We start from the raw sequence: 26,767 nt of genomic DNA on the forward strand, positions 1-26,767 counted from the left end.
TTCATAGATCCCACTGTTCCCAAACTTTATGTAGGGGCCCAGGGTCTGGCTGCTCTCCCATTTTCTGGCAAATCCACTGTCTCCTTGGTAGCCACCCCATGCCTTTGTTTCTTCTGAGCTCCTGGGGGCGCCTGGCAATCCACTTCTCCCTGGAGACCACGTACAAACAAGACTCCTGGAGGCCCACTCTCCTCCCTAACACCTCACAGTCCTGGATATGTTGTCAAAAACCAGAAGATGCACAGATTCCTGGAGGAATGGATGCAGTCAGCTCGAATTTACAATTTATGATGCTCTTAGCATTCAGGTCTTTCTCTAAGCTTCACCCTGTGTTTCCTGCTTTGGGCAGAACCAAAACTTGTCAAGGGCATAGAGGACACCTTCCCTATTTCCTAGAAGGTTCTGGAGGCCATAGGGCAGGGCCCTGTGGCTTTTCTCATTTCTTCTGAGAGCCTGACCTGCCTGTCTGCTTAACTTGAAGGGATCCAGCGCTTAGGTGAGCCTCTGGAAACAGTGACCAAATCCACATTTGCTTCGAAGTAAGTTCTTTATTAAGCATGTGCTACAATAAGGAAAGGCTGAGATTCCACTATAGGTCTAAGAATCTGGCTCATTAAAGCTCAGGAAAGAAATTCTATCCAGAGAAAGGTCTGCTGCCACTAGTGAGGGGCTCACAGCTGCAGGCAGGGTTTTAGGTTCCGGCACCTGCTGGCCTGACATTTTATCCCACCACCACGTCTGTTTCTGGGAAAACCCTCTCCTATCATTCTCACCCACACCTCCACCTGCCCCCCGCCGTGCCCCTGGGCCAGAGTAAAGAGCGCTCGGTGCTCTGGGTGCCCTGGTTTCCTCCTTCCTCACTTGGGCTGCAGAGCCCGGGGGCCTCTGTCTGCTCTGTGTTCTCCTGCTTCACATCTCAGCGCTCAGAAGCTGGACACCAGAGGCACGGGTGCTTCTCCCCAGTATGAAGGCTGCCACGGCCAGGACCACGACCACGAAGGTCCCAATGGAGATGGCGGCACAGTGGTCGCTCCCCTGGGCGGTGGCCTACTCCTCCAGGGGGGACACAGGAAGGTCTGGGAAGGAGAGGAGAGCTGGGATCAGGATAAGCCCAGGAGGGAAGGGGAGGGAGACAAGTCAGGGTGGGGGTCCCTGGGCAGGGGACTGTTTGTCTGGTGAGGGGAGGCGAAGGGAGACGGGAGCACCTTTCACGAAACAGAAGCTAGACCACAAAGGGCAGCTGATTCTCTCTCTGGGAGAGTCCACAGTGTCTTGTCAGCCAACAAGAGCTGGGGAAGGGTTCTGAAGAGGAAGTCAGAGTGGGGCTTTGTATAACTCAGCTGACTCAAGGCCCCGATGGATGGGAGGGGAGTAAGTTGGGGAAATGGGTACAAGAGTCCCAGCAAGAGAGACACAGGCCTTAAGTTACTGCAGCACTGGTGGGAAGAGACGTAGAGATGTCCCCATAGGCCCCTCTGCCCTCACCTGCCCCGTCTTCCTTCTCTCTGCGGCTCCAGCCCCATGGTGGGTACCATGCAGGTGACTTCTGTCTGCACTGTGTCCCCTCCCACTGGAATGGGGCAAGGATTTTGATCTACTTGGTTATATGACTCCTGGCACATAATAGGCCTTCAAAAGCTGCATGGAATGCTGAATATGTGAGGAAAGAACAGAAAAGCAGCCAGGCCAGGGGGAGGAGGGAGGGGGGAAGCTCTGAACACAGGCCTGAGGAGAGTGAGCTGTCAAAGATCCTACGGGGGTGGAGCCTGTGACTGCTGGACGGTTTGTGACAACTCCTGCTGCCCCACACCTGCCCCTGTCACCAAGGCCACCACATTTGTTGACCTGGCCTGGCCTGGACCAGAAATTGTAGGAGACTTTCTGCACACATTTGTGCATCCACACCCACAAGGCAGCACAGCAGGATCTCTGCTCCCCGTTCTAGATGAGGAAAATGAAACGGCTTTTCCAGTGTCAGTCCTGCCTGCCTCCCAAGGCCCTGCCCAGACCCTGATTTCACTGCAACGGGTCTATAGTTTGGTGTCATTATCATCATTAATAATGTTATCATGAAGGTTAATATAAATTATATTAATGTTATTTAATATCATTAATGTTAATAATGTGAATGTCAATAATAGAAACCAGAATCAGCGTACTTTGCACCCAGTGACTTGTAGCAGGTGGGGGCCAAAGCAGTGTAAATGACACTATTTTATGTAATTCTCTCAAAAGTCCTCAGAGGCAAGTATTAACTTGTTTTATGGATGAAGAGTGTGAGGCTGGGAGTTCAGAACGCAGAGGATAAAGGTGTCAGGTGTGTCTGTGTCCCAGGTCTGAACTCTCTCAACCAAACCCTACACATGCCTCCCCTCAGAGACCAGAAGCCCTTGGAAGAAGACGGGAACCAGGTCAAGTTCAACTCCGTACCGCCCAGCATAGCCCAATGTGCCTGGCACACAGGAGGTGCCCAGTTCCAGGTGGAACCTACGCCCACAGACACAACCCCAGTGCCCAAGGCTCACTGGCAGACGGTGGGGTGGGAGGAGGGACACCTACCCAGGATCTTCTTCTCAGCCTGTGGGGCATCCTCCAGTTGGATGGGTCCCAGGACAACGTCCACCTTCTCCTGGTAAGAGCCCACGTCCCTCTTGGACCTCACCACGCAACCTCTGTGGCAGCGGGAAGAGTAGTCATATGCCCTGCACACGACCATCTTACACTGCAGGTACACGGAGGGGAAGCGGTTCAGGAAGTGGAAGGAACTGAATTTGAAGCGGACCATGTGGGGCGATGGCGGATGGTACGACTGGTAGGTTTCAGTCCTTCACACACCTGGAAGGAGAGGAGAGGAACCGTCAGCTCTGGCCAAGGCGCTGCCTGCAGGAGCGGGACATGCAGGGCGTGGATCTTCACAGCCCGACCCTGAGGCCCACGCCTGCCTGCCTGCCTGCCTTCCTCCCTTCCTGCCTTCCTTCCTTCCTGCCTTCCGTTCTTCCTTCGCAGCGCGGTTCGGACACCGCCTGCAGCCCCGCGGGGAGGTCCTGGCAGCCCTAGCACATGGGCAGCATCTCGAGGCAGCACCTCCGCCCAGGGGTCCACGTGGACCAGCAGCCCCCCTCCCTCCGCCACAGCGCATGCTCAGTACCCGTGAGCTCAATACCGCCGCTGAGTCAGGGAAGCAGCCCGGCCAGAGAGAGGGCACGAGGAAGGGACATTCCCTTCCCTTTTGTGGTCTCAGGGCCTGGCTGGCAAGTGGCCATCGCCTGCTCTCTGGTGTGTTTGGTGCTCCCGTGTCTCTGGTCCTGCAGCTGCCCGGAGCCCCGGGCGGCGGCGTTTTCCACACGGGCCTGAGTGCCGTCCAGGGCCTGCTGCTCCAGTGCCAGCCACGTCCTCATTCCCTCAGGCACCTCGTCTCCCCGGTGTGCGGGGCAAAGCCACCTAAGAGTGCCCCGGGAGGTGCTGTCCTAGGGGATGGCCGAGGGCGGCCCCCAGCGGCCCCCGCGGAGGAAGCAGCTCGTGCTGACTCACGGGCGCCCCCAGCGGTAGGGCTGCGGGGACGCGGGCAGAGAGAAGAGCAAGGAAACTGGCCCGGGGGTGGGGGCGGAAAAGTCTGCGCTGGGTGGGAGCCGTCACCAGGGCAGCCTGACTCCGCTGGGAAGTGCGACCCGGAGCCCACGCCCTCCCTTCCCTGTGCCTCTCAGAGCTCCCTCCTCCCCTGCACCCACGTCCTCTCCAAGCCCAAGTTCCTTCCCCCAGCGGTCACTTAGCAGCAAAGCTGAGAGGGGAAGGACCCAGGGACTCATTGGGACAGTCGTACACGAGGTCAGGTGAACCCGGGACCGCCGGGCAGGAACCGCACTGACGCCGCAGCCGTCGGGGTGGCCTGTGGGGGCCGGAGCTTCGGAACCCAGACTGCACTTCACAGCCCCCGCGGAAAGTCTGAAAATAAGGCACCCGAGCCCCGGCACAGGCCAAATCTACAGAAGGTACAGGAGACGCCTGGGCGTGGCCGGGAGTGGCTCCGGGTTATTGCCATGGGCGCCCAGGCAGCTGCTCTGCAGCCAGTGTGCCTCCGCTCCAGGGGCAGCTGGGACACGTCTACCCCCACGTGCACCTCCCCCTCCTCTGAGAAGAGTGCATCACGTTATATACATACACACGCCTGAATTTGACCAAAATGAACCTTGAGATCCAGAAAAGGACCAAATCTCTCACGCATCTGCATTAATCTCATTTGACATAAATTCACATGTGACCTTGTTACTCGCTGTAGAAAGAGGATGTGGGTAAGCTTCTGCGACATCTTTGCTGCCAGTGGGGCTGCTGTGAACTGAACCAACTGCCTAAACTGAGCAAGACAAGGATCCACATCTACTCACCCACCTGACACAAATTCAAACTGTGCCTGGAAAGAGATGCTGTTTCTAGGATCTCCGGGAGGTGTGAAATTTAACCTCCCAAGGCTCATTCCCAGCAGAGTCCCTCACCCTGTCAGCACCACTTCTATGGGAAGAAATTGTTACTGAGGTGCCAAGGTCGACGTGTAAGCCAAGAGACGGTGTGCACACCGATGGCCAGACAGGACAGGGCAGGGATGAGCGCTGCATGTGCCAGTGTCCTGGGACCCCTGTATGAGCTCAGAAGAGGCAAATCCCACTTCCCCAGAGTCCTCTCACCCAGGGAAGGAGGACTACGGTGGAGCAGCCCAACCTGGGCACCCCTGGCCCCAGCATGGGCACCACCGCCTCACCTCTGCGTCTCTTGAGCTTGGTTGGAACCATGGACTCTGACAACATCCATTCTCAGAAGATGGAGGTCAGGAGACCACCTGCTGCCTTCAGGCAACATTCGTGCCAGGCCTGCTCTTTGCCTGGGGCCCCATCTGCTCCTTCTCATTTAATCCTCCTACAGGCTGTGACATGGGCTTCACTAGGCTCATTTGATGGCTGAAGAAAGTGGCTCAGAGAGGTGCGACCCTCTGCCCAGAGTGACACAGCTAGTATGTAGCAGAGCTGGCATCTTAACCTCAATCTGCTTCAGAATCAATGTTTTTCCCACGACATGCATGTCTTTCTAATAGTGAGTCTTGCCTTAATATTCAGTTACCTGGTCCAGTTTCACTTTATAGCTAAACTGCTTGGTGACCACTGATAAGTCGCTGAATTCTTCAGACACCCAGAGATGATAACCTAACTGATTAAGCTTGAGCTATTGGGAGCAAATCTGCATTTCTTGAGGTCTGGGCTAGTGCTGTTTGAGTTATCAGATAAAGGTTGAAGCCTATCCCATGAAGACATGTCCTTACCCGCTCCGGATTAGATCATAAGTCAAAGATGTAAAGTCACCGGGATGTGGTGACGCTACACAGGTGTCCACAAATAAGGCCAAGGAGGTGCTGGAATGGAGGATTTCAGCCTGAATGTACAAATTCTGGTTCAAGTCCACATAGTATGGGCTGCTGGTCACAGGATATAAGAATGAAGGGGACGTAAAAAAGGACACGTTCAAGTCAAAATTCCCATACTGCACGTTCTTGACCTTGATGGTGTCATTAGCAATGTACACTGTGTTCACCCAGGTGTTCTGCAGCATCTTGCAGCTGACACGGATGTGGAGGTCCTTCTTCCTCTTGATGACGCCACTTGAAACAGCCGCTCTGAGGAAGTTGGAATAGGTGATGGTGTCGTTGTCCACCTGGGAGAGGCAGGCAGGAGAGCAGTCAGGCAAATGTCCCGACTAAGGGCATCTCATTGCTGGTTTTGCGCAGAATGAGAGGGAAGTGATGGAACAAGATTTCATAACCCTCCTGGAACCACAAGAGATGGTGCATGACTATCGCCATGGTTACCGTTACCCGGGGACAGATACGCTTAACCAGCAAGACTCCCTCCTTCACACATCCCCTTTCCTCTACCACGTGATGGGGACCACAGTGTGAGCCAGGCATTGGCGCCTCTGGGAGCTGCTGCTCAGGGAAAGATGGGCGAGTCTTTATGAGCCCTACCCCTGCTGTACACCTAAGTTGAGCCTGGACTCCACGGCTCAGGGCCCTTCTGGCTGGTTCTGTTTCATTTCCACTGCTGCTAGGGGAAATCAGGGGAGGCGGTCACGTGGGAGAGGCTGGTGGGATCAGTTCTCACTGCGCTGTTTGGATGGGTCAGTAGCTATTGCAGCCTGGTGTCCGGAGCCGCTGGAGCCAGAAGCGACAGAGACCCAGTTACAGCTGGGGTGGGTCTCTGACCTCTGGGTAGGAGCCTCCCCAGAGGCTCATATGGACCAATGGGTGAGCCATGGCAACGCTGGAGCACTTCCTGTCACACTTTGCTTTTTCACTCCCCAAACCTCAGGACCATTTCCTATTATGCCTTTCACCAAGGACAGCTAACTCCTAAGAATGTTGGTCTCTCATGCTGTTTGACAGATCTGCTTGTAAGAGCGACCTTTCCAGAGACAAGAGCCTTGCACCTGGTGGTCTGTGAGCATCTCAAGGAAAGGGTATGTGTAAGCATCTCTCTTTTCTCAGGGCTTGATGTACTGTTTACAGTAGCATCAGTGGCATCAATACATGTCCAGGGAATGGAGGAAGGTCCAGGGGACAAGAGCCCAGCAAAAGTCCTCCAAGGAATGAAGGGTGGAGCCAGAAGCAGCCAGCCCAAATGGCCAAGAGGACACAGGCAAACAGGTGCCCCTGGAAACCCATGGTCATGACCATCTGGCCTCAGGTGAGCCAAGCACAAGAGCGGCATCACCAGGTGGAGACTGGGGGACTCTTCCTTCCCCAACGTTACGATGGTCAGACAAACTTCTGTCAGCCAGGTATGAGTTCCCACCATACCTGGTGCCTTTGCAAGAACAAACACAAAATAACACAGACGGGATGCTCAGATGTCAGAAGCTCTCGGCTGCACATCTAGAACCTGCAGGGTGGTCACCGTTGGTGTCCTCACTCCACTGACTAAACTCATGACAAACCAGAATCCAACATGTCTGATTCACAGGGTAGAATATGAAAGCCAGGTCAACCAGAACGTTTGCATGGCCTGACACTTCTGTACCCTTCTCTGCCTGTGAGTCTCCCTGACCCACTCAGTTCCTCTGGGAAGGCGATCTCGTGTCTGCGGGGACTGTCGAGAGGGAGCTGGGTGACCCCAGTGGCGACTGCAGACCCTCAGGCCAATCTGGTTAGCTAATGAGTGCCCCTCCGCCTCCCGCTGTTTCTCCTGACCCTGCCAGCTAAGGAACAGCCTCCTCAGGGCGCCAAGCCTGGACCGCAGCAAACGCCCGGTGTGTCTTTGGTGAATGACAAGCCCTCTGAACGTGTGTGTCACACACCTTGCACAGACGCAAGCATTCCAGGGGGCACATTTGCTGCAGTCCTCAACCTGACAGAAGTATCTGCCCTGCATCTGCTCCCTGACTGACAAAATCTTGAAGTGATTACTGAGGTGGCAGCCAAAATTCAGAACTTAGGTTGAAGAATCGAAAATCTATGTACGTAAAATTCAATGCAGCCCCTGTCAGGGTACCGCTCAGTGAGCTCTGAGAGTAACCCACCTCAGCAAGATGCCCAGCGCCGCCACCGGCCCCCACAGTGCCACCGTGCCCCTCGCGGGCCGCCCCTCCCCGCAGGCGGGCTCGCCACCCTCAGACGCTGGTTCTGCATTTCTCAACGTTGTAAATGGGTCGCATGTGGGGAATCGGGCGTGTCTGGCTGCTTTCACTCAGCGTAACATCTTGGAGATTCTCAGACTCTGACGTCAGTCCTGCTGCTTCCTGGCTGAGCAGCCTCGGGCAACCTGCTCGCCCCCTCGAGGCCCAGTCTACCTATTTTTAAAGTGGGGTGATGATGAGAGGAGGCTGCACTGTCTTGGTGGGGATTTGGGTGGTAGGACACGGGCTAACCTCAGGGTCTGCCACTTGTAGGGTGACAGGATCAAGGGGTTGCCTGGGACACGGGACTCCTCCATGCTGAAAACTGAGAGGTCCCAGGCTAACCAAGACAGTTGATCCCCTAGACGGTGACAGCTCAACACACGGCAGCTGCAGACACCGATTTCCTGTGAAGCTAATGACGCTTGAGCTTCAGGGTCCCCACAGACACGAGTTCCTCCAAGGCTTAGCAATGCATTGGAACAGCTGTGTGTTTATGTAAGATTTCTAAAACTAATGAATGTTTGCATTCTTTCCCTGCAAACACCCACCCCAACCCCAACCCGTGTAAGTGCCAGAACCATCCAAACCTGGAGCTGCCCCGGGAGCTGCTGTGGTCCTTGCCGACCTGAGCACAGCCTGCCAGGCACCCTCTCTGCTAAAGGATGCTGGAAAAAGCCCCTGCTGAACTTCCTGCCTCCTCCTTTCTTCTACTTGGATGTGGCTACAAGGACATCGTGGCACCAAGAAACAAATTTATATCTTCATCCCAAATACATGCTAGTTATACCATAAGCATGCCTTCTGGGTCCCCAGAATTCAAAAAGCACAGCACACATCACTGTAAGAAAGCTCGCTCAGCAGGAGCTGGAGGGGAAGCCCCAGGCTCACCTGCTCGATGGTGCCGCAGCCGGAGTAGGGAATCGTGAAGGTCACCTGGCTGCTTGTTATCTGGGGCTGACACTGGCGGTTCCTGTTCCAGTTGGGAATGACAAGGTCGTGGGCAGTGTAGCCCAAGGATTGGAGGTAGTCAATTCTCACACTGGCTCGCATGTGATTTGGCAGGCAAAGCAGCTCTGGGGACCGAGGGTGGACAGTGCAGTCAGTCAGCGCCCTCCGAGCCCATATAAAGGTGCAGAGACCAAGATGGTGGGCAAATGGTCCCCTCAGGACCCGGTTCCCTGCCACCCCGCGTGCCCTGTGACCAAGTCAGTCTCCCTCTCACGACAGCCCTGGGAGGACACAAGGACTTAGGATTCCTCTGATGGAGAAATGGAGGCAGGATGTGAAATGAGTGAAATGTTTTGCCAAGTTACCACTTATCCATAAAGTGAAGTAGCACTGGGGGGTGGGTTGTGGGGATGTTGTGAAATCAACATCCTTCGCTATGGACCTAAACATTGGTCCTTTAGCCATGGGGCGGGTCAGAGCTTAAAATCCTGCCTGCAAGAGAGCCAGCACAGCACCTGGCCCGGTCCCCGGCCAGTCTGGTAAATCAATCCATTTAACGGTTCAGACTGTGGCCCTTGGCCTCTGCCAGATGTGGCTGCGTGACCGGCTCCATTCGTCTTAGGGTAGCAGCCAGATGTGCTGGGTCTCAGGAAATGGTCTCAGTGTCTCTCACTCTGGGATGGTCACAAGGTCTCAAGCCATGTGGTCACCTCTGCCTTTGGCGCTGACACCTCAGTAGGTGCTGAAAGCATCATCTTGCCCCTTCTTCCTAGTCTCTGCTGACCACAGAAAGGCCAATAGGCCACCATCGGCCATTTCTGAGCAGCCACAGTGCCAAGACCCCCCGCTCTTGGCCCCTTTCTGTGCTGGATGGAGCCTTGGTGACCTGACAAGGTGTCTCTGGCTTCTTACTTCACAGCCACAGGGGGCTGAGCAGCGGAAGGCTCTCAGAGGAGCCCCACCCCTGACCATCAGGGACTTACCTGTGTTCTCAGGGAAAGCACTGGAGTAGTATTCAGCCTGGAACCCTCTCCTCGTGATGCTGCCATCGCTGACGAAACGGATGGATATGAAGTTGGACGAGGAGGTGAAGGAGCCCCTTGCACCGTCACAGACCCGGGCGAGGAGCGGGGAGCTGTGGTAGGGGCCGTCAAACACTTCAATGTAATCGTAGTTACAGCCGCCTTCAAGCCTGCAGGGACGGAACACACAGGTTTGGCTTCACTTTTAACCAGGATTTGGTGCAGGGGATCAGATCGCCGTGAGAGCGGTCACACCTTTCTAAGGCAGAAACCCCGACAAAGTTAATCATTGAAAATAAGAGATTTTCTTTTTTTTAATTGATCTACAGTTGATGTATAATATTATATGTTACAGGTGTGCAATATAGTGAGTCACAATTTTTAAATGTTATACTTCACTTATAGTTTTTATATAATTGTGGCTATAATCCCCGTATTGTACCATATGTCCTTATAGCATTTTTTATGCATAATAGTTGTGTACCTCTTAATTCCCTGCCACTAAATTGCCCCTTCCCCCTGCCCTCTCCCCACTGGTAACCACTAGTTTGTCAGATGTTCTTAAATCGAGCGGAGATTCATCTTCCCATGGCCTCCAGGCACGGGTCTCAGCCCTGCATTTTGGGGTCACACACATGAGGTCTGTGGCCCCTCCCCTGACAGCTCTCTGTATCATGTGAGAAAGGATCACATCCTGACTTAGACCTTTTCTTTGATCAAAAAGACCCCAGTTGGCCATAGAATAAAATAAACATCCATGAATTCTTACTGATAGAAACAAATAATTGAACAAATAAATATTGGGCAAGTCAAATAACCTCTGAAGATCGTTTCTTATTTACAAAGGTGAAATCTCCCTATCCACGTGCACGGAAGAGAGCTGTTGTGAGGCTCAGATGATACAACGTATGGATATAAATGATACAACACATGGCGGTGGTCACTGTTGTAAGATGCTGGCTAAAGAACCAGTCATGGTCAGCCTTCCTCCATAGGATCTCACCAGCCACAAGTGCAGTCCCCCAAATCCAAAATGAACTGTAAAACTGACACATTGGAATTGACTGTACTTCAATTTAAAAAAATTAATTGTAATCATGACGAGATTAAAATAATACTGTATCTTTTGCAAAACCTCAAATGAATTTCCAGCGCAGAGACTCCCAAGGCCACTGCAACCAGAAATCAAGAGTGAGAACTGTTTTGCTCAGTGATGGCTGTTCGAGAGCAAATGGTGGTCCCCTTTCCCTGGACGTTAGAAAACAGTGGTTCCCCAGTGAGGTCACCCCCTCCTTGAACCAATCATGTATCGATGTGGTACTGATGATGTCTCCTCTGCTTAAAACAGTGGTTCCCACTCTTCGCTGGATGAGGAGCAGATTAACCTAACCTCTCCAGCAGTGATTTCCCCACCTCTGCCTGACCCCTGGAATTCACCCCCAAAAAAGGGGGGAGTGCAGACAAACGGGTTCAGAAAAACTGGTGTGATTGTTACTAGGATTCTGTGTGTTATTATTACTCCTAACAACAATCCCTTCCCTGGGATGACATTTTCCAGGTATTTTCATATACTTTCTATTGTGACCTTCCCAGTAACCAGTGAGGGGAGGACAGCAGCTATTTGATTCTCCTCTTTTAAGGCTCAGGAAGTTAAGTGATTTCTTGTGATCACATAGCAAGTTAGTGACAGAGCTGCAACTTTAAACCCAGGCCTTTGTCCTGGCCCCACCTCCATGGCTGCCCCTGTGCTCAGTCAGAAATTGAACCCCCCAAAAGTCAGCAGGGTACATATCTCTAGGTACCCCACACACACACTTACTGGACATCTGTGAAGACCAGGGTCACGCGGTAATTGTTTTCAACTTCAATGTCCCACACACACCTGGCGTTGTTCGGATAGTTCTCAGGGTAGAACTGGCTGTGGAAGATCCCTGAGGACTGGGACAGGAAGCCCCCGCAGGAATAATTTGCTGTTGGGACAAAATGGAAAGGCTGATGACCCGCAGTGCACGTTGCACAGTCACCTGGGGGAAATGTTTCCACGGTTCCCGAGACAGAAACCCGCCAGGAGGTGCCTAGACCCAGACGACCCACTGAGGGTCACATTGTCTTTAAGAAGACAATGCTTCTTAAAGACAATTTGGCCTTGCAGATATGCCCACCGGGAAGTTTTATTTCTTTACCAGGAAATAATTGAAGATAAGGCTGAAGTTTTAGAGACAAGGATATGCATTTCAGGTTTCTAAAAATATAATAGAGATAATATGATATAAAAATATTATGAAATGTAATTACCTAAGTATATAAAATATGATTAGAGAGAATTAGTTCTTCTTTTCTTGTAATTAGTAATTATTTAACGGAATCATGGCATATCATACAATTGAAAACTGTGTAGCCATTAAACTTTATGGTGTAGAAATCATTTCAATGACATAAAAATGCTAACTTTAAGGCCATCCAAAAAGTATTTATTACATAATACCTTCAGGGCACTCCTTCTGGCTGAAAGACATTTTGCAAAAAAAAAATTCACTGCCCTTGGAAGCCTCCCATAAGTGTCACTTCATAAAGAATTTCCCTGAATCCCCTGATCAGGTAAAGTCTATGCCCAGGGGCCTTCTTGACACCCTGAACTTCCCCTGTGAAGCCACTGTCACAACTGTAATTACATCATTAATTCAATATTAAACATTTAATATCTGAGTGAGGAGATGAATCCCTCTTTTTCAACATTCAGTGATTTTACCAGCATTCCTGATGGCGGTTGGACCATACACACAGCAAACACAGTAAAAATACTTAACATGAGCAGAGTTAGTATTTATTAAGTACAGTCTCACTCTGTGAAATTTAGTCCAGCAAATCTATTTCTTTTTCTAAAAACATTGAGGAGGTATGCAAAATTTATTTATAAAAACAGTCTGCATCAGAGGGTCATTTATCTGAAATGATGATAGGAGAAGCCTAGCGATGAGGAAAAGTAGCCACAGCATTTCTTAAGAGCAATAGAAAGCTACTGAACTCTGTCCACATCATGAAGTTAAAATTCCTCGTAAAAGCATGATTATTTGTAAAATTATCCATTTTTTCTTTGTCCTCCTTCTTCTTCCCAAAGCTTTGGAAATACTCCAAGAAATAAAAACCATGAAATCTATTCTTTTAAGAATCACTTACCTCATTCACTTCAAAGAAGAGGAAGGAGATTTCCTTAATTAAAACAAAAGTCCTCTCGGGGACAGGGGAGATGTGAAGGTTGAGCGTGTGCAAGCTCTGTGTTGGCCCTGGGTGGGGGCTGGGGTGTGGGGGAAGCCGGGGGGGGGGTGCAGGTACAAGTGGGCATTGCGGGTGTAGGCACCACTGCACGGACAGCCAAGCATGGGGATGAGAAACCCGTGCCCTACAGCTCAGGAGGGAAAATGTGACACTTACTCTCTGTGGTAGTAGTTGATGGACCCAGGACATCTAGAAAGAAAATGAAGCAATGTTAGGATATTGTTGGATAATTTTTTAATTCCATGGTCGATAGAGAAACTAAATCCTTTTCTTTCTGCAGGACTTCTCAGAGCCTTGACCTTTCCCAGTTACACTGTGGCAGTCCAAATGGGCTGGAGTACACAGCACTTCCCAACATATTTGGCACCAGATATGTTCGCTGTGCCATGAAGATCATTTTGGGGATTGCTCTCAACTTGAGGGAATCCTTTAACAGACAATCATTTGCAAGAGTGCCACTTGGCCATGTCAGTAACATGGTCACAGTGCTCCACGGGACGACTGCGATAGTTATTAGTCATCCAAGATGACCAGGGGAACAAATCCTGTTCCCCCACAAGGTCCCTTAAGGAACAGAGGCAGCAGGTGATGACAGGAGACCAGAAGGGCCCTCCAGGCAGAGCTGAGCGACAGCCAGGGTCCTGGGAGCTCAGCTGGTCACCGAAACAAATTCCAGAGTCCTCCCAGGGACACCCCTCCCCAGGAGGGGCATGCCCTCCTCCTTCTCCTTCTGGGAACTGAGAGGGGGGATTGCAGAGAGGAATCTTGCTGGGTTGCTCTGCAGGGACGCACCTCCGACGGTAGGATCGATTTGTGGACCTGCAAGAAAGAGGACACAAGGTCAGCCTGGGTGCCCAGGATGTGCTGCCGTGAACCCTTCAGGCTCCTGAGAGAGATGCTGAGGGCCCGCCCCTCCCTGGCCGGAGAAGGGTGATCTGGGACTTGTCCAGGAGAGCTGAATATTAAATGTCAACCTCAGATATTACCCTACACACACGCACACACACACGGTTTGGAATCCGTTCTTACAACTTTAGTGTCCATTACACCTTGTCTGCTTCAGGGGCCACTGAGAAAAGTGCTGCTTCAGACCCATGAAATTCTGGACACGCATGGCTATTGCTGATGCCATCAGGGCAACTGTACATCTTTCAGGGAAGCTCAGTGTGGGAGGAGCTCAGGTCAAAGAAGAGCCCTTTCCTGGAGAAAACCACACACTAACACGGAGGTCCAAAGCCTTGGAAGCACGCCTGAGCAGATGACACCAGCATCCTCATAGTGCCCACAGTTGTGGCTGTTCCAGCCCCTATGGGGGCAGCTCCACAAGGAGGTCTCATGCCCTGAGCAGCCCAGGTCATCCAGGACTATCGGCCCTGAGCCCTGACCATACCAGGCACTTCCTGGGGCTGACGTGGCCCAACCACAGCCCAGCTGCCTGCAGACCACGTTGATGTCACTGATGTCCCAGCTGTCGTCACACATGGCGTGCCAGGAGCCTCAGTACAGGACCTCCACCTGGCCCTGATACCTATCACCAGCCTCAGGGCCAAACCAGAATCAGACCTTGGAAGCAGACAGGAAAATTCACTCTCTTCTGTGTCTCCTGAAAGAAGAGGTCTTGAGGTCTCAGTGAGATTCAGAATTCTTCCAGGGAAAGACTTCTGAGTTTCATGTCGTATTTGCCATCAAGAGGACTTGACTGAAGCTTGTTCATCATTTATCCACAAGAAGCTGTTTTATAGAACCCTTGGGTGTGGGCTGAAGTGTGCATGTTTTTGATTAGTGACCCATAACACCAGCAATTCAGTAGCTGAACCCAGACTTGGGATTGAGGTGGGAAGAGGGGAAGCCCACAGCCTGCATCCCCAGGGGCCACTGGGATGGACTGAGCCCCTGCGGGAGCAGACCACCAGAGACAGCTTCCCAGCCCCTCCAAGGTGCCACCTCGCAGTTCACCCCTACTGGATCTAAGGTTGTTCTGAAGGCTCCCTTTACACTGAGCACTTCATCAAGTCATTTTCAAACCCAAAGCTTACCCAGAATCTGAAACAAACCATGGACCTACTGAATATCAGGACAGTGGGGAAGAGTAACTGTCATTGATCCTTAGCCCTGCATCCTTAGAGGTGCCTATTACCTGTAAGTGGGAAAAAAAATAGGGAAGAAAAATAGTAGACGTAGGCCCCCTTAGAGAAACATGATTTGTCAGAGATGCCACTGGACCAGGCATCGTGGTTCCTCAGTCTCACCTGGATCCTACCCTCTCTATTCTGGGAGCTGGGCCAGGGCCCTGGGCATGGTCTGGTCCCTCTGGCCCCCAGGCTTCATTTCTGAGGGCCCTGTTCTCCAGAGAATATATACACGTGGCCAACCAGCACATGAAAAGATACCCAGCAACATTAGTCAGTAGAGAAATGCAAAATCAAAAGCACAATGAGATATCACCTCACACCCACAAGGATGAAGATGATGAAAAAAGGCACAGAATAACAAGTGTTGGTGAGGATGTGGGCAACCTGAACCTTCACACGTTGGGGGGTGGGGGGCACATTAAATGGAGGAGCTGTGGGGGTAAGCAGTTTCATTTTCCCACAATAAATTGAAGAAAGAATTATCATATGACCCAAGAATTCCAGCCTAGGTATGCGCCCAAAAGAATTGGAAACAACTGTTGAAACAAAACGATTGTACATGAATGTTCCTAGGAGGACTAGTCGCAGTTACTGAAGCGGGGGAAACACTCAGATGTCCTTCAACAGATGAACAGATAAGCAAAATGTGGTCCATCCATACAAAACAGTATTCTTCAGACGTAAAGAAGGAAATCCTGATTCACTCACAGGAAATAACCAGAATAGGGAAATTGATAGACACAGAAATCAGATTCGTGATGGCTGTGGGGAGCGGACGGGGTGTGATGGACAATTCTGCAACTACTCGGTGGCACTGCTTGTAAAATTATGGGAGTCTACTGAAAACAACTGCCTGTGCACGTTTGTATGGTAAACTCCAGCCTTGGGAAAGCCCAGAAAATGAAAGAGCAGAAGAGCAGGAAACGTTTGGCCCCTTTCCCTAGTCCTGCCTCATTGAGACCAGAATCCCTGCTCACGGCAGTGTCATAGTAAGAATGAGCCGCAACTCCAACTGTCCCCAAGGAAGACACGGCACCAGGCTGAGAGGGCAGATGGAGACACCTCAGTGTCAGTTCCAATGTTATCCCAGGCCAGAGGCCAGCTCCAGATTGAGCACAGACGTGGGCTGAAAACCTAGCAGAGGCAGGTCTCCGGAAAGCCACTGGGTCCCGGCAGACCAGCATCTGTTTTCTCCATGGCAAGGTGATAAGCTGTGTGTCTCGATGACTGAGTTGCCCCAAAACCCATCATCAGTCTCCGGGCTATTATTGGTCCACTGAGGCAGCAAGACTGAGGAGTCCTGCTCCAGGCCCAGATTCCATGTGTGATCTGTCAGAACCGACCACAGGTGATGACGAGGCTGTGCTGGGCGAGCCATGTAGGGGCGCCTGCCTTGCACACAGCAGACCAGGTGCCCATGTGCATCTCTGTGCTCTGGAGGGGGCTGCAGTCCAGACTCAGGAACCAACTCCTGGGCCATCTGCAGTCCTAGCCTATGACCTCCATTCAGAGAACCCCTATAGAACTTTTCTCCTTTGCCTCTGGCTGGTACTGTCACAGTGGAGAATGAAGGCTTAATTGTCACTGAGTAATGAGCATGGGCAATAGGACCTTCATAGAGACAGGACACCAAGCTCCACCTTGGAGGTCCTTGGAGATGCCTCTGCAGGTTGACTCCTCCTCAATCTCAGAGTCAAGGTCCATGGAAGAGACACCCGGTCAGGCCTTGTTCAGAGGCCGCCAGCCTTGAGAGCTGTGCACCCCCATCCTTACACCTTCTGCACATCTTCAGGATCAGAGATGATATTGTGAGTGACGTAGGGTGATGAGCCCACAGAGATCCCAGGAGACAAACATGTCCTTCTGCTGCCTGGGCGTCCCCTTCCCAGCACCCCCTGTCCCCCTCCTTCCTCTGACCACTGTCCCCGCTCCTTTGCTGATTTTTCTCCTCTCTCGGGACCTTCCCTACCACTGCTCTCCCAAGCACTGTCTTTGCCCTCTTCTCTTCCCCACCTGCAGGACCTCGTGTGCTCCGAGAGCTTCCCAGGAAAGAGGACCCCCGAGTCCACCTCTCCAGTCCTGATCAGCCCTTCCCACCCCAGCCCCTAGGCTCTAGACACACACTTTCAATGGCCTCCTGGATCCCACCCCCTCATCCCACAGGGAACCCAGTCTCTTCCCTCCATTTGGATCCACAGTGTCACCATGCTCCGTCCCTGTGTAGGAAATCTGGGTGTAACATTTGAGTCTTCCTTCTCCTCACCTCTTACACCCAGCTTGTCACCGAGGCTGTCATTCCGTTTTAGTCCCCGGCCATCTTGCTAGGTTAGCTCTTCCCGCTCTTGAACCTGCCTGCCCCAGAGGCCTGCCCTTCCTTTCTCTAACCCGTCCGCAGTCACTGACTCAACCAGCATTCATGAAGTGCCTACTCTGTGCCAGTTTCTGGACTGAGAAGATTCATCTGTCACCCCCAGACCATCCCAAGTTGTATCTTTACAAAGTACAGACATGGTCAAGTCACCTTCCAGTTCAAAATGCCTCAGCGTGCTCTCCACTCCACCAGGGTCAAGTCCAAGATGCCATCTGACCAAGAATGGGCCTCAGCCTATCTTTCGAGCCTCCTGGGAGGGGCTTAGAGAGCCCGATTGCCACCACTAGGAAGACCCGAGACTGAGGGGTCAGTGGGCACCATGTTCCTGCCTGACGTGGTCCTGCTGAATCACCTACACTGATTACACAGGAAAACGGGCAGGTTTTGAGGGATCCAGCCCGGCATCCTGGCGTCGATAAGGATTTCTTGAGGCTCAGGTGTGTGCAGTGAGAGCGCTAGACTTGCTTCTAAAATGCCTGTATCCCCACACCTCAAAAGCACCCCCTCCCCGTGACAGCTCTTCTCCTCCCTCCCACACAACCAAGGGCACTGATTTTTAAAGCTGGATCGTGGCAGATGATTGTGAACATTTTCTGACCTGGGGTCTTTATATGTGTCATCTAATGAATCCTCAAAACAACCCCGTGGGGAAACTGCAGCTCAGATCAAGCGACTAGTAAGTGATTGGGCTGGATCTGCCCTCAGACAGTTGCTCTAAACCACTTCACTATTCTGCCGCTCGGTGTACATGTTGTTAACACTTGTATTATTTGGTGCAAATCACGGTCCTCACTTTCGCACAGGCAGGTGCACTTGTGCACACACAGGACTGCAGTAAATGAGGAATTAGTGAGCAGAAGGAGCTATCATTTAAAGCTTTGACTGACCAGGGATATTCGTTATTTCCCCAAGACCTGTTAAAAGATCTAGAAAAGAAGAGAAATGAGATTATATCCAGAAAGGCTCAGTTAGGTGCTGCTGTCCCCAGCTTCCCCTGCCGCCCTGCGGCCTGGGACCCCTGCTGGACACCCAGTGAGGGGAGCCTGGGGACAGACATCCTAGGACAGTAGTGTGGCCAGACAGAGACTTTGCCTGGCAACTCGGGCCTGTCTTATGGTCAATAAGGAACCTTGCGAGGAAGCGGCTAAGGGTCCAAGTGAGCCACATCGGAGGAGGCCCTTCCTGTCCTACATCTAAAACCCAGCAGGACTCTCTGCAGCAGCCCCTCCTGAGTCCTTGGGGGTGGCCTTGGGCCCCAGAGTTTAGGTGGAGTTACCAGAGCTGGCAGTCTGTGTCTCCCAAACAGCGGGTCCTGTGGTGTCTTCTATTGTTGGTATCACTGAAAATACAAAGAAAATGACACAAATGAGGGCTTTTCTGAAAACAAACATTAAATCCAGACCCCCCATTAGCTAATTCGAGCAGGGAAGGGGGATGCATTACTCTTTGCTTTGAAGCGTAGCTGGACCGATCACTCACTAATTGATTCACTCAGGGAATCAGCCTCTGACCGCACATGAGGCCCTGAGCTAAAGTTCGGGGAGAAAGGAGGGATCCGTCATGGAGGGTAAGGCTCAGGCATCTGGAGCTCAGAGCCACCTGGCAGCCAGACTTGCTAACCAGTAGCTTCTTGGTCTTGGCCAACGAGGAACACAGTGGAGGGGAACGGGAATCTCAGAGGAAGCGATTCATGGGCTTGGGAGAAGGGCAGGAGGAATCCAGAGAGGAGAGGATATTTCAGCAGGACCCAGGAGAAGGCATGGACACATGTCAAGAAAAAATGGGGTGAAGTCGAGTTGCTGGATGAAACACGGGAGGCCCAGATAAATCTGAATTTCAGATGAACGAAGAATACTTCTTATATCAGTATGTCCCCAATACCACATGAGATATATTTATACTTGAGAAAAAATTTTACCTGAAATTGGAATTTGACTGGGTGTATTGTATTTTTATTTGCGGTATCTGGCTGCTCTAAAGGAAAGGCATCCCATGGGTGGCAGTAGACAACAAGTTCTCCTCACTGACCTGCGTGTAGCCCCCAGCCAGAGCAATGGGGCTCTCTATCTTTCTGTAGACCTACTGAGCGCTAGGCTAGTGGGCTAACTCCCAGTACACGTGGCAACACTCACGCCAGCCACGGTGTATTAGAGTCCGTTGTGAGTCCTGAACCTGCTTCTGCCAGTTGTACTTGGCATTAAATTAAAATAAATATTAAGTAAATTGATCAAATATAGATACAAAAAGAAGTATATCTTTCAATAACAATAATGCTGAAAGCTTTGGAAATAAAATCAATTTGCTAAAAAGTAATCAAGTGGGTCAGACAGCAAGAAGTAGAAGGATCTGTAAACAACAGAGCGTCTGCCCTCATCCTGCTTTGCAAATGTCTCTCATTTCATGCTCTACTTCAGAGGGACTAAATTAGAAATTATAGATACGCCAAGTGGGCGTAGTTTATGCAAGAAAGACGCTACAGAACTGCAGACGATCCCTGCGGAGAGAGACTCACAGCAAGAAATCGGCGAATCAAAGTGCATTTATATGTTTTAAGTTAAAAACAATGAAACATTTAAAACGTGTGTGTATCATATTTTATGATTTCCCGATTTTGAGCAACATTTTTGAAGAACCAACCACCAGTCCAAGTCACAAGAAAGAGCTCTTTTAGAACAATGGCTCTTCAAATGTTTCCAAGAACCAGTAACACAGGCCAGCACCTGGGAATTTAAAAACAATGCAAATTCTTAGCACCCCCCAAGCCCCCCCCCCACCTCCCAACTTGAGAATCAGGAACCATGGAGGGGTGCCCAACAATATGTGTTTTTAACAAGCACTCCAGATGATGAATCTTTTCACAATACACATATCAAATCACCACAAGGTACACTTTAAATATCTTATAAATGTATTGGTCAATCATACCTCAATAAAGCTGAAGTTTAAAAAAAAGAAAGAAAACCTGAAAAAACTTCTATCTCCAAACATCATGAATGCATGTTAAAATGTTCAGAATATAAACTAGAGAAAACATGTATATTAAATGATATCCCTTACATATATAATTTGAAAAGAAATACATATTTTAACAAAGGTGATCTCGGGTGATAGGATTATAGGTGTTTTTTACCGTTTCTCTGTGTTTTTCTCTAGTTCCTACATTTTCTAGACCAACTATACATTAAAAGCTGTGGTTTGAGGCTGAAGGTGGGAGATGAGGTTCTATAGGAGGCAGATCCTTTTAGGTTGGGAAGAAGTAGACTAAAGGAAAAGAACAAGGATGAAAAAGATAAAGAAAGTAAAGAAACAGTGAAGCTCAGGATAGAGAAAGCAAAGAGGGAGGAGGAGGCGAGAAAGAGAAGGGGAGACGGGAGGAGGGGGAGGGGACCATGTCTTTTATCAATTAGGGACATTCTGGGCATCGAGCTAAGTATTCTTCCTGCAGTATCTCATTTTATCTTCACAATATCCTTTATGGTAGAATTAGTATGCACATCTGTTTCATAGAAGAGAAATTCAAGGTTTAGGGAAGTAAAACAACTTGCCAAAGGTCACACAGCAATGACTCAGTGAAACTGACACCGGAAGTCAAGTGCACTGACCCCCCGCCAAGTGCACTCACAGCTCCCCTCCACTGCCTCCCGAGATTCAAGTGAAACAATAAGATTCTATGTCAACTTGTCAGAAAGCTAAATGTTCTGAAATAATAATTCTCAGTAGTGGAGAGGATGTGGTGAGTATTGCTCCTGATACAGTTTGCTCCCCATAAACGAGATGTAAGGGAATAGAAATACTTGTCAGGACCCGGCACAGGGCACAGCGGGGATGGTTCTTGGCACACACACCCTCTCTCCTGCTCTTCTGTTAGGGTTACCGGGAGCCTCCATTAGGCTCTCGGCAGTGCACGGGGTTGTGCCGGATACTAAGCAAGCAAGACGGGCTCCCTGCCCTCCAGGGACTCCCAGCATAGCAGAATCCCTAGAAAAATCTTCAGACAACTCAGTGCAAGAGTTAAGGTGCTGTGGGAGAACATGAGAAGCAACCATAGGATGACACACTGTGTGTATGCGTGTGTGTGTGCATGTGTGTGTGTGTGTGTGCATATTTGTGCGTGTGTGCCTGGGTGTGTGCATATGTCTGTGTGTGTTGAGAACACATGTCAGGGACAGGTTCCTGGACTGGCCTGTGTCCATGGTATTTAAAAACAACAGCTAAATTTATCCAGGTGAGGGGGTGGGGGCGGGGAGAATAAGACTGCATTCCAGGTAGAGGGAACAGCATGAGCGCAGGCACCACGGCAAGAGGCAGGGTTACTGGAGTGCACGGCATGGGAAGGACAGGTTGCTTTGTACTACGAGACATCCTGCTGCAAGCTATCCTGGAAAACAGGACAAAAAAAATCACAGGGTGGAAATCAGCATGAGACATGTGGGAAGTGACACCCAGGTGAGTGTTGTCAGCAGGGTGGGAGAGACACAGGGCTGGAGAAGACGGCTGGGTGGGGCCACGAGGTCCTGGGTGCCAGGCTGGGTGCTGGGACTCAGTCCCGGGCACCACCTTGGACTTTCTCCTCATTCTTAACATTCCACACCTAGACAAGACTGAGTCACGTAACACCCAGCGGGCAGTTTGTGCAATAAAGACAGGTTGAAGAAAAGATCGCTACTGGGGAGTGATTAGACATCTGTGTGGCCTATTTAGGTGACAAGAGAAGTGCTTCCCCCAGTCCAAATGTCACCCACATTAAAGACATTTCACAATGCCTGAAAGTCCCCCTCTTGGATCTCCTCTTCCTTTTCAAGGCGTTAATCACCGTCAGACCCCCAGTAAACATGGTAAGGGGAAGTACAAGCTTTAACAATTTGCTAGGAATTCATTTGTAAGCAGTTATTACTTTCTCATTTTGCAAAACATTAACTTTGAAGAAATGAGACCAAGGGAAGTTAAGTTAAAAAAATATTTTAGAATAACTTTATAGGGTTAGAGAGAAGCGCAGAGAATACAGAGCACTCCCACAGCCCCTGCGCAGGCTCCCCTAACGGGAACATCTCACCTGTTCGGAGCATTTGCCACGACCACCCAACCAACCCTGGAACCTTCCTATTCACTGAAGTCCAGGCTTTATTTGGATTTCACCAGCCTTTCCTTTTTCTGTTCTAGGGTGCAACCCAAGAGTCCACCTTGCATCTGGGAAGCTGTTAGGATTGCCTGGAAGAGTCACGGTGGGCGGCCCTGAGGCGCCCTCCCTGGGCCAGGCCCTGCAACGGGGCCCTGGTGTCTACGACAACCCGAAAAGTGGGAACACAAGCCCGTTTTACCAACGAATAAACTGAGGCTTGCAGAGGCCCCATAGCTGGTAAATGGCAGAGGAAACACGTGGCTAGGAGCCGCAGGAGCTGCAGGTTTGTCCGGCCCACAACAAACCTGAGCTCCCTGACTTCTTCTCAAGAATCTGTGCAGAGACCAGAACTGAGAGGAGTGTCTGAGGCCTCGGCTCTCCAGGCACAAAGCTCCCCCGCAGGGCGCCAGCGCTGAGTGACGTTCACCTGCTCCGCTCTCTGCAAAGGACAGCGGGGGCTCACAGGCCGAGGCGGCCACCCGGGTGCCAGCTGACCTCCTCCAGGTTCGACTCCGGGCCCAGCCACTCACCAGCTGCTGACCTTGGACAAGCCACGGAACCTGTCCCAGCCTCCGCTTCCTCCTCTGCAGTGTGGAAATGATGCTACCGAACTTGGGGGCTGTGAGCAGGTTTAGACCAGCGAGGAGAGGCTCCCGGTCCCGCACAGCGCCCGGCGCAGAGCAAACACTCCGCAGCGAGTTCGTCCCCACGTCCGAACTGCAAACACGGGCACGCGCGTGTGTGCGTGTGTCTGCGCGCTCGCGTGCGCGTGACAGCGTGTAAAACCACTTTCCCTCAAGACAAGAGCGCGGCTGCCTTCAGCCCCTTTGTGGATAGGACGGGGCAGTGCGCTGCCTGTCCTTTAAGGGATGACAGGCCCTCTCCAGAGCCGGTGCAAATCCAGGGCTTAACTCTGTACCGATAAAAGCTGGAGCCAAGAACACTGCCTCCATTTTCAGATATTCTGATGGAGACACGCTCTCCAGCCCCTGACTGTCCAGAGTCAAGACCCCCGAGGTCCTCTCGACAAGAAGGGAAGGTGGGTGTCCCTGGCAGCTGGCCCGCTGGCAGCCCCGTGCGGGGCACACACGTCACAGAGTGCAGGTTTACTCCCCCGTCACCAGGGCCATGAGGGCTTGGTTCTGGGGTGCTGCGTCCCTGAAAGCAATTTCCCAAATCATCCTTTATCCTCAGAGCTTCCCCTGGGAAGCGTGGGGGAACGAGAGTTCTGGAAGTTATCTGAAAATTAGGATACTTTTGCCCTGACTCCTGAAATTCAGAAATGTAGCAAAAGGTGACACCAAAGGGGAAAAAGGTGGGTGGGAAGAAGAAGGAAGAAATGCATGAAGGATGGTGGTGGGGGGAGAAGGGGAAGTAGAAGACAGATAATAGACACCAGAGAGATCAGAGAGAGAAGAGGAGAGACAGAGAGAGACAGAGACAGAGAAACAGAGGGAGAGATAATAGACAGACTGGCTAAGCGTTCTGTTCACTTAGCATCTCAGTAAAATGTCACTGACATTCAACGGTCTCACTGACTTGCCCAGGGCTCTTTCGTGCACATTTTATAACTTGACGCACTAAGAACACAAAGATATGCTTGAGTAACTAAGCTTCAAGTCATTGATCTAAAGCAGCGTCAGACATAAACTTGGAATCTTAGTGATCTTATGTGTGCTCAGCTACCTGATCTGATTCTGCTCAGTAAATATGGGTTAACGAGCCAGACACACCTGCAGAGGGAAATCCCATTATGAGCACTTACAGGGCAATCTTTTCTGCCCATTTTCACAAGTACACAAACTGTGTGCTTAACCAGCTATGACAAAGGTTTAGGGCCTCTTAACTGTACACCCTTTTCCTTAATTTCAGGAATTTTTCTAAGACCAATCAATCATTTCCTTAGCTGAGCAACTCACTGAAAACACTGACATAATGACTGACTTTTTCTAACCAGAATCTTGCATTTACCAGCTAGAAACAAAACAAAACATACTTGCAATTACAATTATCAGCAAAGAATTGTCTCCCCCTTGATACAAAACTCCCCTTGAGATGGAAAGTCTAGCACCAAGGAACAAGTAGATATAATTTGCCATGATTTGAATTTGCCGCAGTGAAATGAACAAATATAACAATTAGATAGAATACCTGTGGATAGAACTTGACCCAGTAAAAGGCATAATTCAAGGATGACTGTGGAGATCCCCATTTTGCTGGGCTCTTCTCACTGAGGGAAAATGCCTTGACATTTATAGGTTCGTAGCCAAAAGGAGGCGTGTCCTCTGGGCGTATATGTCTATTGGTGCCATAAATCAATATAAAGGAAGTGAGGGACTTTTCTCACAATCGATGGTGACCTGTGGCAACATCTTAGGTGTTCTAGATGGACTGTCGCATGAACAGTCTGGCTCCCCCCCAACTGCAAAAGCACTGACATTAGCGATACACTTTCCAACTTCCTTCTAGGTGAACCTCTAAGACTCTGAAGAGCCCCCTGAACATAGGCTTGATTTTCATCTTGGAGAATCTGAATGAAGCTGTGGGACGTCTGCTCCAAGTTTCAGGGTACAGCAGGATGTGGGCTGCTGAGCAAACAGAGGACAGGGTGCCAAGGGGAAAAGCACGTCTTCAGGATGATTTGTCCTGGCAGGGCGTCCTCCTGTTGGCCCCTGGCCTTGGAGAAAGGAGGACGGCATCGGTGCAGCCGTGGCTGCAGAGTAGCGGACGTGCGGGGGGTCCACGGATTCCACGGGCTTCCACCTGCTTTGACCCCATCGTCTGGCTCCCGCACTCATTCCATAGCCCGGGAGCTGAGAAACAAGTGGCCTCAAGAACAGCCACCTCACAGGCTCTGACTTCTTGCCCTTGGCGTTCACATGGTCTGACCCCCTGGAGCTCAGCAAACCCACAAAACCTGCCCCCCATCCTCCTCCAACCTCTCCCACAAGCTCCCTTCTTGGGTTTGTTATGCAGGTACCCCTTTGAGACCCTCCAATCTTTTTTTTTTTTTTGAAAGACATTTTTAATATTGTACTGTAACATAAACCATATGTGGTGACTTTTTTCCCTTCTAATTTTTTTTTTTTTTTTTGCGTTTTTTTGAGACCCAGTCTTATTCACCAGACTCTGGTAAAAGTCCTACAATCTATCAAGAAGGTTTCCTGTTGTTTATTTTTTATCAAAACTTTCTTGGTGGTCAGTAACTCTTGGTTAGAAGCACAGGGCTTTGCAGGACTTGCCTGTTATCCTGGCCTGAGTGAGCCCCTAAGGCTGAGAGAAGACACCTTGATTTCCTCGCCTCGAGCTGTTAACCCCTAGGCTCCTGCTGCTTCATTCTGGAAGAAAACCAGGAACACAGGCCTTATATCAGCCACAAGGAGGATTCAGCGCGGAACACCTGCATTTGGCTTCATCCAGATGAAAGTTACTTTCGACCTTGGATTTCTTCGTTAATCCCACAGCTCTTCCTGTTGTTCCCAAGTTCCTCTTCTCCCCTTGATGAGAATAAGCAGACTTCCAAGCACACAGCCTCGCTATTTTTCGTTCTCCTTCTGTCAGTCCAGCAGTTGATGATGCAGGTGACTAGGCACCCGCCCGGGATGCTAGAGGCCAGACAGCACGTTGGATTCCTCTTACAGGGGTGATGATTGTTTGGATCCTGAAGTGCTGGGCTGAGAATGATTGTGATGCTGGCCTTGGGATCATCCAAAAAAGTATATATATATATATATATTGTGATTGGTTAGTAATGCCTGCCCTGAGCACAGCCGAGAAAAATAGAGGCCAGAGTACAAAATATCGACGGTGGAGGAGCAGGCAAAGGGCGTCCCTGCCCCACAGAAGCACGCGGTCTGGTCTTGGGGACAGACCTGCCTGGTGACAGTTACAAGGAGTGAGCACTGGCGCACGTTGCTACGGGAACATACACGGGGGAAATGTAAGTCAGACGGCAGAGGCAGTTTCCCACAGGTGAGACTTGACATGTAAACAGGAGTCATCGGGCGCCCAGAGTGGGAGGACCACATGAGGAAGAGCAGTGACCCCCAGGAGGAGGGAGGTGGGGCGGGGGTGACCAGGCAGGAGACGGCGGAGGAAGCCCAATCGATGGCTCGGCTCAGACCAGGAAGAACAGCACCACTTCCTCATTGTTGTCATTTTGGGGACTCTGTCCTTCCCCCTGTGGTTAGCGGTGAAGAGCCTAACACAGAAATGTTTGTGAGCTTCTGGATCAGATGTTACC

At 50.8% G+C, this 26,767-nt stretch overlaps 1 protein-coding gene across 1 annotated transcript; it reads right to left on the reverse strand.

Annotated features, from left to right (window-relative positions):
- Positions 1-528: 528 nt before the first annotated feature.
- On the reverse strand, positions 529-24,787 carry LOC116666951 (deleted in malignant brain tumors 1 protein-like). The gene is given in 11 exon segments (XM_032490726.1): positions 529-1,076; positions 2,560-2,821; positions 2,823-2,835; positions 5,309-5,697; positions 8,545-8,729; positions 9,588-9,796; positions 11,446-11,596; positions 13,059-13,091; positions 13,695-13,721; positions 18,682-18,744; positions 24,676-24,787. Coding segments are annotated over 11 exon segments (1,560 nt in total). The 5' UTR covers positions 24,737-24,787; the 3' UTR covers positions 529-909.
- Positions 24,788-26,767: the final 1,980 nt, after the last annotated feature.

This window comes from Camelus ferus, chromosome 11 (assembly GCF_009834535.1).
Source record: "Camelus ferus isolate YT-003-E chromosome 11, BCGSAC_Cfer_1.0, whole genome shotgun sequence".
Taxonomy (NCBI): domain Eukaryota; kingdom Metazoa; phylum Chordata; class Mammalia; order Artiodactyla; family Camelidae; genus Camelus; species Camelus ferus.